Raw genomic sequence first — 12,347 nt, forward strand, 5'->3', positions numbered from 1 at the left:
GGACCAGGCTCTGCTCCACGAGGCCCAGCAGTGGGACACAAGGAACAGGCAGATGCTGATGCCCAGGAGTTCCACCTGAGCAGGAGGCAGGAATTTTTCCCTGGGCAGTGACCAAGCAGTGAATAGAGTGTCCAGGGAGGCTGTGGAGCCTCCCTCACTGGGCATATTCCAGAGCCATACAGACACGATCCTGTGCTCTGGGATGACCTTGCTGGAGCAGGGAGGTTGGACCAGATGATCCTTTGTGGTCCCATCCAACTTGACCCATTCTGGGATTCTGTAATTTCCTACAGCTTGGGCAGGGAGCCCAGGCACCCCAGCGGGAAGGGGGTTGGTCCACAGTGGGGCTGTGGGAGCAGGAAGGGGACCCCACACATCCTTGTGGGGAGAGTGAGCAGGGATCATCCCACAAACACACATTCTCATCGATTTTGGATGGTGAGGACAGCGAGCAGGGTCCCTCAAACAACCACCACCACCATCCCCCCAAATTTCAGGTGGTGAGAGCAGAGATCCCCAAATACACCCTGATTTCGGGTGGTGATGGGAGCAAGGAGGAATCCCACACATCCCCCAATTTTGGGTGGTGATGGCAGCGAGCACGGACCCACACGCGATCTCGGGCGGTGAGGGCAGAGGACAGGGAGCCCCAAACGCAGCCCGGGTTCAGTGCAAGGGCAGCAAACCCCAAACACAGCCCGGGTTGAGTGTGAGGGCAGCGGGCAGGGAGCCCCAAACACAGCCCCGGTTTGGTGTGAGGACAGTGAGCCCCAAACACAGCCCGGGTTGAGCGTGAGGGCAGCGGGCAGGGAGCCCCAAACACAGCCCTGGTTCGGTGTGAGGACAGTGAGCCCCAAACACAGCCCGGGTTGAGTGTGAGGGCAGCGGGCAGGGAGCCCCAAACACAGCCCCGGTTCGGTGTGAGGACAGCGGGCAGGGAGCCCCAAACACAGCCTGGATTCAGTGTGAGGGCAGGGAGCCTCAAACACAGCCTGGGCTCGGGTACGTGGGCAGCGAATAGGGAGTCCCAAACACACCCCGGGTTCGGTGTGAGTACAGCGGGCAGGGAGCCCCAAACACAGCCCGGTTTCAGTGTGAGGGCAGCGAGCGGGCACCCCCAGCCCGGTTTCGGTAGGAGGGCAGCGAGCCCCAAACACAGCCCGGGTTCGGTGCAAGGGCAGCGAGCCCCAAACACAGCCCGGGTTCGGTGCAAGGGCAGCGAGCCCCAAACCCACCCCGGGCTCGGCGTGAGGGCAGCGAGCGGGCACCCCCAGCCCGGTTTCGATGGGAGGGCAGCGAGCCCCAAACACATCCCGGGTTCGGTGCAAGGGCAGCGAGCCTCAAACACAGCCCGGTTTCAGTGTGAGAGCAGCGAGCGGGCACCCCCAGCCCGGTTTCGGGCGGGCGTGAGGCGGCCCGTCCCCCCAGGGCGGGGGGCGGCGGCGCATGCGCGGGGCGGGGGGCGGTGACGGCCGCGCCGGCGGAGGCGGCGGAGGGAGCGGGAGGGTCGCTCGGGGCCGGCGGGCAGCGGCTCTGGGTTCGGCTGCGCTCCGGGCCGGGCCGGTCGGGACCGCCCCGCCATGGGGACGCCGGGCGCCGGACGCAAGCGGCTGCCGAACCGGGAGCGCCTGACGGCGGAGGACGATGCGCTCAACCAGATCGCCCGCGAGGTGAGCGGCGGGAGGCGGCATCCCCCCTTCTCCCGTCTCCATCCTCCTCCCCTCGCCTTCCCCCACGGGCTCCCCCGAGCGCCGCGCAGGCGCCCCCGGCCACCGGCACCGCGGCGGCTCAAGGGCGAGGTGGAAGCCCTGCTTCATCCCCGCCTGTGCTTCACCGTGCCCGGGCTCCGTGAGGGAAGGGCGTGCGGTGCCGGAGCCGCCCCGCTCCAGCCCCGCCGCAGGGGATGTCCATCGGCCGCTGCTGCCGAGAACCGCTGGGGTTGGTGTTAAGCACTGAAAATAGGCCGCTCGGGTGTGTTATGGATAGGTATAAATCATAGAATGGCAGCGTGGTTTGGGTTGGAAGGGATCCCGAAGATCATCTCCTTCCAAGCACGCTGCCGTGAAACACCTTCCACTGGACCAGGTTGCTCTGAGCTCCATCCAAGCTGGCCTGGAACACTTGCAGGGATGGGGGTGAAAAATGAAAACCAGAATACTGCAAGGTGGTGCTGGGTGTGGGCATAAGTGACCCCTCTCACTTGAAAACTGGTTTTTGTATTGCTGCCCACCAGATGCTGCATTGTGCTCAATGTGACTTTAACCTTCTAAACCAGCTGATTGCTGATGCTTCCTGCCTCCTTTTTCTCCCTAAATTGGTGGAGTGGTGACCAAGATAATGTGAATTTGTTTTTTATGTTTCCTAAATCTGACAAAGTCTGTTCTCCATCCTTGGTGTGGCAGTCCTTCAATAGGGGAAAGGGGGATAAGCAGCCCTGGGGTTCTTCTCCAGTAGGAAATCTACGAGAAAGATGGAAAGGGACAGTTTACAGGAGCATGTAGGGACAGGACCAAGGGAAATGGATTCAGACTGAAAAAGACCAGGGTTGGATGGAATATTAGGGAGAAATTCTTCCCTAAGGAAGAATTAGGGTGGGGAGGCTCTGGCACAGGTTGCCCCAAGAAGCTGTGGCTGCCCCATCCCTGGAAGGGTCCAAGCTCAGGTTGGATGGAGCTCTGAGGAGCCTGGTCTGGTGGAAGGTGTCCCTGCCCATGGCATGGGGTTGATCTGAGGTCCCTTCCAACCCAAACCATTCTGTGATTCAGCGTCTAAACTGCTCCAGTGCTGCTGCTGAATGTGGGCATCCTCTTCCCCTAGTGTGGGTTATGTGTGTCAGCCCTCCTGGTGTTGATATGACCCCAAGATGGATTACAAGATTAATTGCTCTTCTGGAAGACTTTTAGGTCTCTCTTGGTTTCCTTTGCTGATTCAGAGCTGCAGCAGGATCAGGTGAATGCTAATGTATTGCTTATTTCTGGTGGCACTGGTAGGTTGAGTTAGCTGTGACATTGCACTCCTCATTACCACCAATGCCTTTCCAGTTGTTGTGCACCATTTTCTGGTGGTTTGTAGAATCTTTGGAGTGCATCCAGCAGAGTTTTGTGTGAGTGATTCAGATAGTGTGTTCTCCAAAGGCAGATTTTTGTGGCAGGATGCTGAGTAGGTTCCCAAGGATGGAGTTTGAGGTAGGAGGACAAGAATGTCTCATGTCCTGGACATGAGATAGCAAGTAAGAGTGATTGTGCTGTCTGTTAGAGTCATGATAATATCCTAAGAATTGTTTTGGGATGAGGGTTTGAATTCCACAGATGTGTCCTGGCTGTGCTGTCATTTGATCAAGAAAGGCATAAGTCTCTAACAAGGAACCCAGCTGCTCTTTTCTGTTGCACGTTTTTCTCCCACTTTCTCTTTTCTTTATCTTAGATCTGCTTTTCACTGCATTGTGTAATGGTTTGAGGACTCAAACACTGTGGTGGTTTGTGTTTTGTTATTTTTTTTTCCCTTTCCTTCTCCTGGGGATTATTTAAAGGACAACTCCATTTCCTCAAAAAGCCCAACACAAGCATGTCTTTTATCTTTTCCCTTGAGTGCTAAAACTGTGAGCTGCCAAGTTCAAGGTTCAGCATTTTCCCATATTATTTTATCTATTTGCATTACCCTGTCTCGGAGCACTTTAATTGTTCTGTTGTTTAACTGCCTGTTCTCCACACAAAGGATCCCAGATGAATCCTTCTGGATGATCCAGAATATGTCAACTAAACCTTTTGTCTCTCATTAGCGAGGATGCTGGGAGCCTCTATGTTTAGAAGGTGGGAAGGTTGCTGATATTTTGGCTCTTCCAGCCTTCCTCACAGGTGTTTAGACAAAGCTGGGACACAAACACGTGGCTTTTGCACATAAATTTTCACTCCTCTCTTGGCTTTGGTCCTTTGTTATCCAGAAGCCAGAGGTGATGGCAAGTTTTTTGCAGATCCTAGAGTCTCATTTTCCCTGTGGGAAATATATATCTTCCATATGGGATAGCCCAAGAGAGCATCCAAACCAGACTGATTCACAGTGGTTATTTTGTGGTTATTTTGGCAAACCCACTGTTCCCACTCTACTATGTGCTCCTATAAGAAGACAGCAAGACTTGCAAGGACTCTGTGAAACTCCTGCCATTTGAATATTGAATTTGTTTGGATTTGCAGCTGGGATGTCTTGCTCTGTGTCTTGCACAGCCCAGGAGAGAGCCTGGCGTGGTGAAGAGGGCAGCGGGAGCGAGCGTGAGGGGAAGTAACTGAGCAAGAGGAAGGAAATTGTGAGAGTGAAGCATCTTGTAGTGACAGGGGTTTAGTAGCAGTATTGGTCATGTTAATCAGTAGTGGTTTTAATGGTTGAGGCAGTTTCTGAAGTAGTTTATCACCTTGTCTGGAGCTATTCAGAGCAGAGGTGGAAGGTGCAGATCCCTTCCATCAGGAAAGGGTAGTGCTGTACCGCCAGATCCTGCAGGGTTTGACAGGCACGATAATGAAGTGGATGGCAAATATGTAAATATAATTAACACGAAACACGGTGTTCTGAGTTCCTAACAGACTCACAGGCTGCCACTCACAGGATTTGCTGTTCACACACCTGCCCTGTGCTGCTGAGCTTGTTTTTTCCTGGGCGGCAGCGCGGCCGATCGATGATCGGCTTCTCCGCTGTCAGGCCGGCCTCCACACCAGCAGATTATTCCGTGTTTAGGCCAGTGGAAACTTTTGGGCTCTTTCATTGCCCTCGGTGAGCCCATGCCAGCAGAGTTTGCAGAGTCCAGCACTTTGATACTGCTCAAGGTCTTTGCCAGCAGAGCCAGCGGGAGCCGCGTGCTGCGCGCTCATCTGTGGCTCGGGAAGGCGCAGTCCTGCCCGGCTGAACCTTCCAGGAGCCGCCTTCCTGCTTGGATTACATGGCTTTGATGTGATTACTCGAGACATTGGTTCTTCAAGGAATATTTTTTTTTTGCTAACTTCCACTCGGCTGGCCGCAGTAATAATTGCTCTGTGCTGCAAATCCAGCGAGGAGCTGTGTAAATGAGATATTTCTCTTGTAGGCAGATAATATTAGTTACTGTTTTTCGTTTTCTTGAATGAGGAAGGACAAGGTCCATTTCTTGTTTGTATTAGGAATGTAATTGACACCTTGTTTTGCAGGCAGATGTGTGTTGCACTGCTCACAAAAATGATCCTGCCGTGTGTCCTCTCTCTGCTAACAATCTTCTTCATCCACCATTTTACAGAGCAGAGCTGTTTAGGTAATAATTAATTTGCAATTAGTAATTCAAGCAGCATAATTTATTTTTTATTGTTAAAGAAAGTAATGTTGCGAGGGCTTTGCCATCACTCTTTGTACACTTCATGTCACTTTCAAGAAGTCACCTACATCTTTGTAGATACATAATTATTACTTTGTTAAAAACTAGCACGATCCATTTATGGACCGTGCATTTGATTATTTCACTGGAGTAATCAGTTTGAGCATTGACCTGTATTCTTAGAGATTCAAAAATTGGGATGTTACACTGCTATGAAGGAGCAGAAAGTGTTGCTAATTAGAAAAAGCTCAAAATGCAAATGAAACTAGCCAGCCAGGTTTAATGGTTACAGTAAGAAGGCACTAAGTAACTTCAACAGGCTGAATTGGAGTTTAGAGACTAGTGAAGAGATCCCATGATGGTTGAATGTGGAATCTGTTAAATGGAGGGGTTAATGTGGGGGAGAAAACTCTGTTTTATACAGCACTTTGGGTGACTTCCATTAATAGAAATGGAAACAATTTGATACAAGTTGAAGCTAAAGCAAGCAGAGTGGCCATTTGTCCATGGAACACAAGCCACACAAACTTTATTGAACTGTTATGCAAAGCAGAGCATTTAAAGCAGTGTGTTCCCTAAGGATATACTCCCTTAGGATATATTCCCTATAAGATCTGGGTGCCTCGTTAGGGTGGGGGTGGAACTTTTTGGAGCAGTGTTTGGCATTACAGATGTGTGAAGGCTTTTGTAAGCTGGGTGGATGTTCCAAGAGAAGCCCTTACAAACAGCCTGGTTTATGTAGCACCAGTACTTGACTTATTTTTTTATTGCATTACTTTGTGCCTTTAGGAGTGTTCATGGATGATCCAAACAAATGATCTGAGAAAAGCATGTCTGGCTTTTCTGTTCTAGAACAAGGAGTTACGAAAGCAAGGGATGCTCTTGGAGGCCTTGACTCAGCCTGGCTGACCTAAATATAGGAAGGAAGGAGGACTCTGTGGGCGAGGCTTGCCAGTAGGGCGTGGGGAATTGTTCCAGATTTGAGATGATTTTATGTGGCAAATATGCTCTTCATCAAACTCTCCTTTTCCCCTAATGCTTTGCATCCATATATCCAACAAATGGTGTTGGCATCACTTACAGTCTCTCTCCCCCAAAGTAAATGTGGGAAGGAGCAGTTTAAAGAAGTGAGATAAAAAAAATCTCAAGACCCATCTCATGATGGTTAAATGGGTGACTGGAGGCTGTCTTACAATCTGCCTCTCAACTTGAAATAATCAGTTGCCTTTTTTTGTGTCCGTGCCTGGCCTGAGTCCCCTTCAGCTGTTCCCTTGCTGTCTGAGGAAGCAGCTGTTTAGGAACTGTGATTCCTGTTTCAGTCAAGCAAGAGACTACTGTAGGATTAACAGCATGGGAAGCCCAGCCTCTGTCCTTGTGAGCCCAGATGCTGAGCTTGGCTGCAGGATGTAACACTAATCATTACCTCATCTAGAGGTATGTTTTTCCAGGCCTGTTGCTGGATAAAGTTGGAGCTCAAATGTGCTTGCAAGGCTTTCAACACTAGGATTTTTTTTTTTCATTCTTTGCTTGCAAGGAGCCTAATCCAGGTAGCATTTTGGGTTTGTGGAGCGAGGTATTTGTCCCTCCTGTCAAGTCAGCAGGTTGCCAAGAGCAGTGAATCTGTCTAGCTAGACTGGAGCACTCGTAGGCAATCCTTAAAATAGCAGCTCTGAAATATCAGCTGTTGTCTTGCTGGTGCTGAAATACTTTTTGGGGAGAAGCTGCCCACTGGAATGTGGGGTATGGCGGGGAGGGGGTGGGGGAGCTGCAGTAAACCAAATTTTCCTTGAGAAAGGTGACTTTGAGGGTTTATATTAAAGCCCAGAGATGGGGAAGTGCATGGTCATTTCAATACCAGAAGCAGAGAAAGCTCCCTCATAACTGGTGCTCTTGCACCTCTGAATCCACCAGTGACACAGCTGGCTTTGCATGGAGTAGAAAAATAAGCTGATTTTTGTGCTTCATCACACAATAAAGATGAGGGAGGTGCTTAAGGGCTTCTTGTCAGAGGACATAGGTACCCTTTAACTCTCCTTCACCTTATTTTAGTTATGGAACAAGAAGTAGGCTGAAGAACTTTCCTGGCTAATGCTGGGAAAATAAACTGGCACTGAAATGAGAACATCACATCAGGCCAAAAATATATTTCCAAAGCATCCTTATGGGCAGGCTTGGTGTAGAAGCAGTAGGTTGCAAGAAATGTAAGGCAGCTCTCAAAGGCTTGGCTGCAGAAGATTTATCTGTTGAAATTAAAGCTTGGTGTGGCACAATAAATACTAAATAAAGCAGTGCTTCAGTGGAAGGCATGTGATGGTTTTAGATAGGCAGGAAGAGCCCTGCAGTGCTTGCAGTGTGAAAACGACTTCAGGTTACCTGAATGAATTTTCTTTTATGAAGATGTGGAAGTTCTGCTCATGCTGTTAAAAACTCACAGTTCTGAGGGTCTGGAGAGGGTACAGAAGTCTGGGAAAACACAGAAGTAGCACCTTGAGGCTGGCAGGAATGGGCCAGAACTCTGCCCACTGGGAGAGTTTGCAAATGTCCTCACCTAGACCTCAGCACCAAAGGCATTTCCGATTCATATTTGCATGGTTTCTCCTCCTGCCTTTAAACAAACTTAGCTAAGTGGCATGAGGTGTGAAGGACAAGGCTCAGAAGCATTTCCCAGTGAGCAGAGCTAGGAGCACTTTTCTGGCCCAACCAGCTGAGAATTTTGAGTGTTGAGAGAGGAGAAGACTCAAACTCTGACTAATGCTGCTGTTTCCAAAACTGAGCGTTGCTTGTTTTGGGATGTGGATGTGTGCCTAAACCAAAAACTGGGCAGAAATGGGTGGGTCCCTGGCTAAATGAAGCAGTGTCCTCCTGAGATGGATTTGACTTGCACTTGAGCATCCATCCTGCAGTTCTGTGCTCTGTTCTTCCATCCCCTCAATGCTTCATATTTTCCTGTAAGTGAAGTTCTGATTCACTGTGTGCTGCTTTAGGGTGTGGAATTCTGAAAGGAGACATGTTTGTCTTCAAATTGTTTGGAAAGATGTTAGTTTTGCTAGAACTTGCACATTTTCATGTCTGAAATTAAAATAATCTATTTCTGGGTTGAGGAAGGATGGATGTTTTGGGGTTTGGATATACTTGAACATAAAGGGCACAGCTCTGGTCTAAAACTTCAAGTGACTAGTTCTGACTTGAAAGTTTCACTGAATACATTGAAATAACTTTTGTCAATTTAAGGACTTAAGATCCTGTTTGATGCCAAGAAAAAGGAGTGTCTGAGCTAATTGCTCATTAAAGATGTCTGACCTAGAAGTGGGAAGTTGATTGCTTCAGGGAGTGCTTTCAGTAGGAAATAGCCTGGGTGTGATAGGAGGAGAGGTGGATTTGCTCAGTGGCATCTGCCTTGCCCTTCTGTGTGCCTGTGAGCCACCTTGGCATGGGGCTCTGGGTTTGTCCACCTTGGCATGGGGCTGTGGGTTTGTCCACCTTGGCATGGGGCTGTGGGTTTGTCCACCTTGGCATGGGCTGTGGGTATGTCCACCTTGGCATGGGGCTGTGGGTTTGTCCACCTTGGCATGGGGCTGTGGGTTTGTCCACCTTGGCATGGGCTGTGGGTATGTCCACCTTGGCATGGGGCTGTGGGTTTGTCCACCTTGGCATGGGGCTCTGGGTTTGTCCACCTTGGCATGGGCTGTGGGTATGTCCACCTTGGCATGGGGCTGTGGGTTTGTCCACCTTGGCATGGGCTCTGGGTTTGTCCACCTTGGCATGGGCTCTGGGTTTGTCCACCTTGGCATGGGCTCTGGGTTTGTCCACCTTGGCATGGGCTCTGGGTTTGTCCACCTTGGCATGGGGCTCTGGGTTTGTCCACCTTGGCATGGGGCTGTGGGTTTGTCCACCTTGGCATGGGCTCTGGGTTTGTCCACCTAAACACTCCTGCAGCTTCTCACAGGTGAGCTGGAGACAAGGAAAGCGATCTCAAAGTGCCAAATCCGAGCTGTGCTCCCATCTCAGATGTGGTGAGGAGTGAGGAAGTCTCTTGATTTCTTATTGCTTCTACTCCTGGCTGGTTTATCACCTCTCTTTCCTCCTTCCTGCACACTGCTTTTCTCTGCAAGAGTGGAGTTTCTTTTGTCACACAGCTTAACCCTCATATTAGGCTTGCAAAAACACCGTGTGCCTTCTGCTTCTCCAACACTTTGTGAGCTCTTGGAGACAATATTTAGATTTTATTTTTGTGTTATGTGGTGCTGTGCTAGAAATCTGAGGCTTTGGCACACCCTAATTGCCAGGTGCATCACTGTGGCCATGTTCCTATTTTTGGTAATCAGGTATGAGAGTGCTAGTTGTCTTTGGCATGTGAAGAAATGCAAAGGCAATAGTTGGGTCTCAGGGCTGCAGTTTGCTTTCCTTTTAGCTCTTGGAAGGTTTATGTGAACGAGATTGGAATATTCAATTTGTATCCAAACTTTTGTCAAAGAAATAGCAAGATGGTATCTCCAACTGGCTTCCTCAGAAACAGAGCTGGGGTTTTCCTACATGATGTCATTACTTGCAGTTTTTGGGTGTAATTAGTGTCAGATTGATTTATCTCTCCCAGAACGGCCGAGTTTACTGGAAGAGAGTTCCACAAAAGGAGTTTATTTGTGTGTTTGCTGTTTGGGCAGTGATTTGTGTGTTGATATTGCCTGCAGTGCAGTGGTGATGCCTCTGTCCCACTGATGATTCTCTGCAAACCATTCCCCAGTCCAACAGATGCTCTGCTCAGACAGGGAATGTAAAGGAGTAATATTTCTTCCCTCCTGCTTTCTGCTTGTGCGTATCTTGTGACCTTTCCCTTCGCCAGCATCTGATTTAAATTTAATATTCCCTTTTTTCCCTTTGCCCTCCTCTTTTGAGTACTTCCTACGTCCCAAAATAACCTTTCTCTAATCCCACTGAATACCATGTTTAGTTGAGTCTTTCTCTCGTGTCTGCCTTTGCCAGCCCTTTCCAGTAGGCAGAAATGGAATACAGGAGGATCTGGCACGCTAAAAGCTGGGTCAGGTTTTTAAACTCATTCCCTCAGGTCAGATGGATTTCAGGCATCCCCACTTGGGTCTTCTAATTATGGAGCATTTATCAGCTAACATGCTGGGATGACAGGAGAGCAAGGAAAGGCTCTTGGTGTGCCTCACATGCAGAAAAATCCCTGGGCTCTGGTCTCCTATCGGACTCTTGTAGCTTCACATTTTTTCCCTTTTAAACCACACGTTGCTCCAGAGTCAGATAGTTGAGATATGTCTGTTTTTATCAGTGCCAAAGTGCTGCAGTCTTCACACAAACCCATGGAATTGTATTTGTTTCTGCTGACTACAAACAGAGGAAACAGCCTACTGCTTTCTTCTACTTTCTTTGGTTTTGGTTTTTTTTTTTTTTTTTAATCTGTATTTATGTTTTGTTTCTCTCTGATCGCAAACTTCCAAGTTCTTTCAGCAGACTTGTCAGGATAATAGTAGATACAACTCTTAGGAAACAAGTCAATTTTTTGATGGTCTACAACCCCTATTTCTTTGCTGTGCAACTCTGCATTTCCCATAAGCTGTTTTCCTTAAAATGTCTGTTCTCCCATATGAAAAAAAATATGTGTGTTGGTCTTGGTTTGCTTCCTTTGCTGCATGTGCTGCCAGGCTCTAAGAGGATTTACACTGACAAATATGTAGAACCAACATCTGTTGAAAATGAAAGTGGGCTTTTGGGACATGTTTTGTGATACCCAAAGGTCACTCTGCTCCATTGTCTCTTGCATATGAAATTGAAATCTGCCCCGATGTGAAATGAGTGTGTTGGAACAGTGATGTGACCTAACCTTTACATGAACTGTGGAGGAATCCAGGGGCTCTGGGAAATACTGTGGATACAAGAGATAATGTTGCTGTATGTAGAGAATGTCTCTGTTTTATTTATAGAGTTACACTGTGTTTTTAGGAATATTTGTGCATTCTTGTTTAATTACCCTGGGGAAAAAAAAATCATTATTTGGTGAACTGTAGCAAGTGAAGAAAGGTTCTCTGTATGTGCTGGTGAAGTGATTTTGTATCACTGATGGGATAAGCACATCCTGTCAAACTGAGCAATAATTTTCAGTCAAGAGGTAACCCAGAGCTTTCTGTCTAACCAACCTACAAATTTAGCATGAGAAAATAAAGATCAGTGGGTTTGCAGGGCTGTTACAAAAACCTAGCCTCATTTTCTAGGGGAGACTGAACCTGCTAGAACAGAAACAAGCTTTTTAGAGATCTGAATTATCCAGAGATGCTTCTCTGGGGTCTGCTGCCTGTGTTGCTGGCTGCACAAGGCTCCTCTCTCAGGCTTCCCACTATAAAATCAATACAGTGCACCCAAGAAAAGTCTTTTTGCTCTGTGAGTTACAGCAATCAGGTATAAACCCCTTAGGAGTAACCTTTCTAAGATTTCCTTGCTGCACCTCAGAAACTGGTAGAAAACCTTAAGGGAATTGGGATTTCATTGTAATTTCCTCTGATAGAATGTGATTCTCCAAGGGCCCAGCTTTTGCTGCTGGCCTGTCCCATTCTCTCACCACTTGTTGTTTCTTTGCCATTTTTCAAACACAGCTGCATAGGTCTGCACAATTTGAGTGTTAAATAGTTTGTGTGACTGGGGATACAATTTATAATTCCATCTGCTGGGTGATAAAGGCTGCTAGGGAAAAATGGAGCAGGCAAGGGAGGCTGCTGGTGCATTCCAGGTGGCATTCTGTGATTTCCAGAATTCCAGTAAAATTCCAGTAAAAATAGCTGTGGAGGTCACTCTTGCTGTACCCCTAGGCAAGGTGTGTGTAGCCCAGCAGCACATTTCAAACTGAATTAATTTGTTGGTGAGAGGGTTAGGGCACAGATTCTCCAGGTAATCCATTAGTGCTCAGCCCCAGTTTGGAGGCAGTAATCCCCTCCCACCCCCACACAAAAGCTGTCCAATCGTTTCTCAAACAATGCTGTTTTTTTAGCCCTAATCCCAGTTG

At 48.4% G+C, this 12,347-nt stretch overlaps 1 protein-coding gene across 1 annotated transcript in view; it reads left to right on the forward strand.

The window, feature by feature from the left end:
- The first annotated feature begins 1,549 nt into the window (after window positions 1–1,549).
- Window positions 1,550–12,347, forward strand: part of LOC136558617 (leucine-rich repeat flightless-interacting protein 2-like) — a 106,334-nt gene continuing 95,536 nt past the window's right edge. The window contains exon 1 of the mRNA XM_066553183.1: window positions 1,550–1,670. Within this exon, the coding sequence (XP_066409280.1) occupies window positions 1,581–1,670 (90 nt within the window). The 5' untranslated portion in view covers window positions 1,550–1,580. The remainder of the gene's footprint in view (window positions 1,671–12,347) is intronic.

Source organism: Molothrus aeneus, chromosome 7 (genome assembly GCF_037042795.1).
Source record: "Molothrus aeneus isolate 106 chromosome 7, BPBGC_Maene_1.0, whole genome shotgun sequence".
Classification (NCBI taxonomy): domain Eukaryota; kingdom Metazoa; phylum Chordata; class Aves; order Passeriformes; family Icteridae; genus Molothrus; species Molothrus aeneus.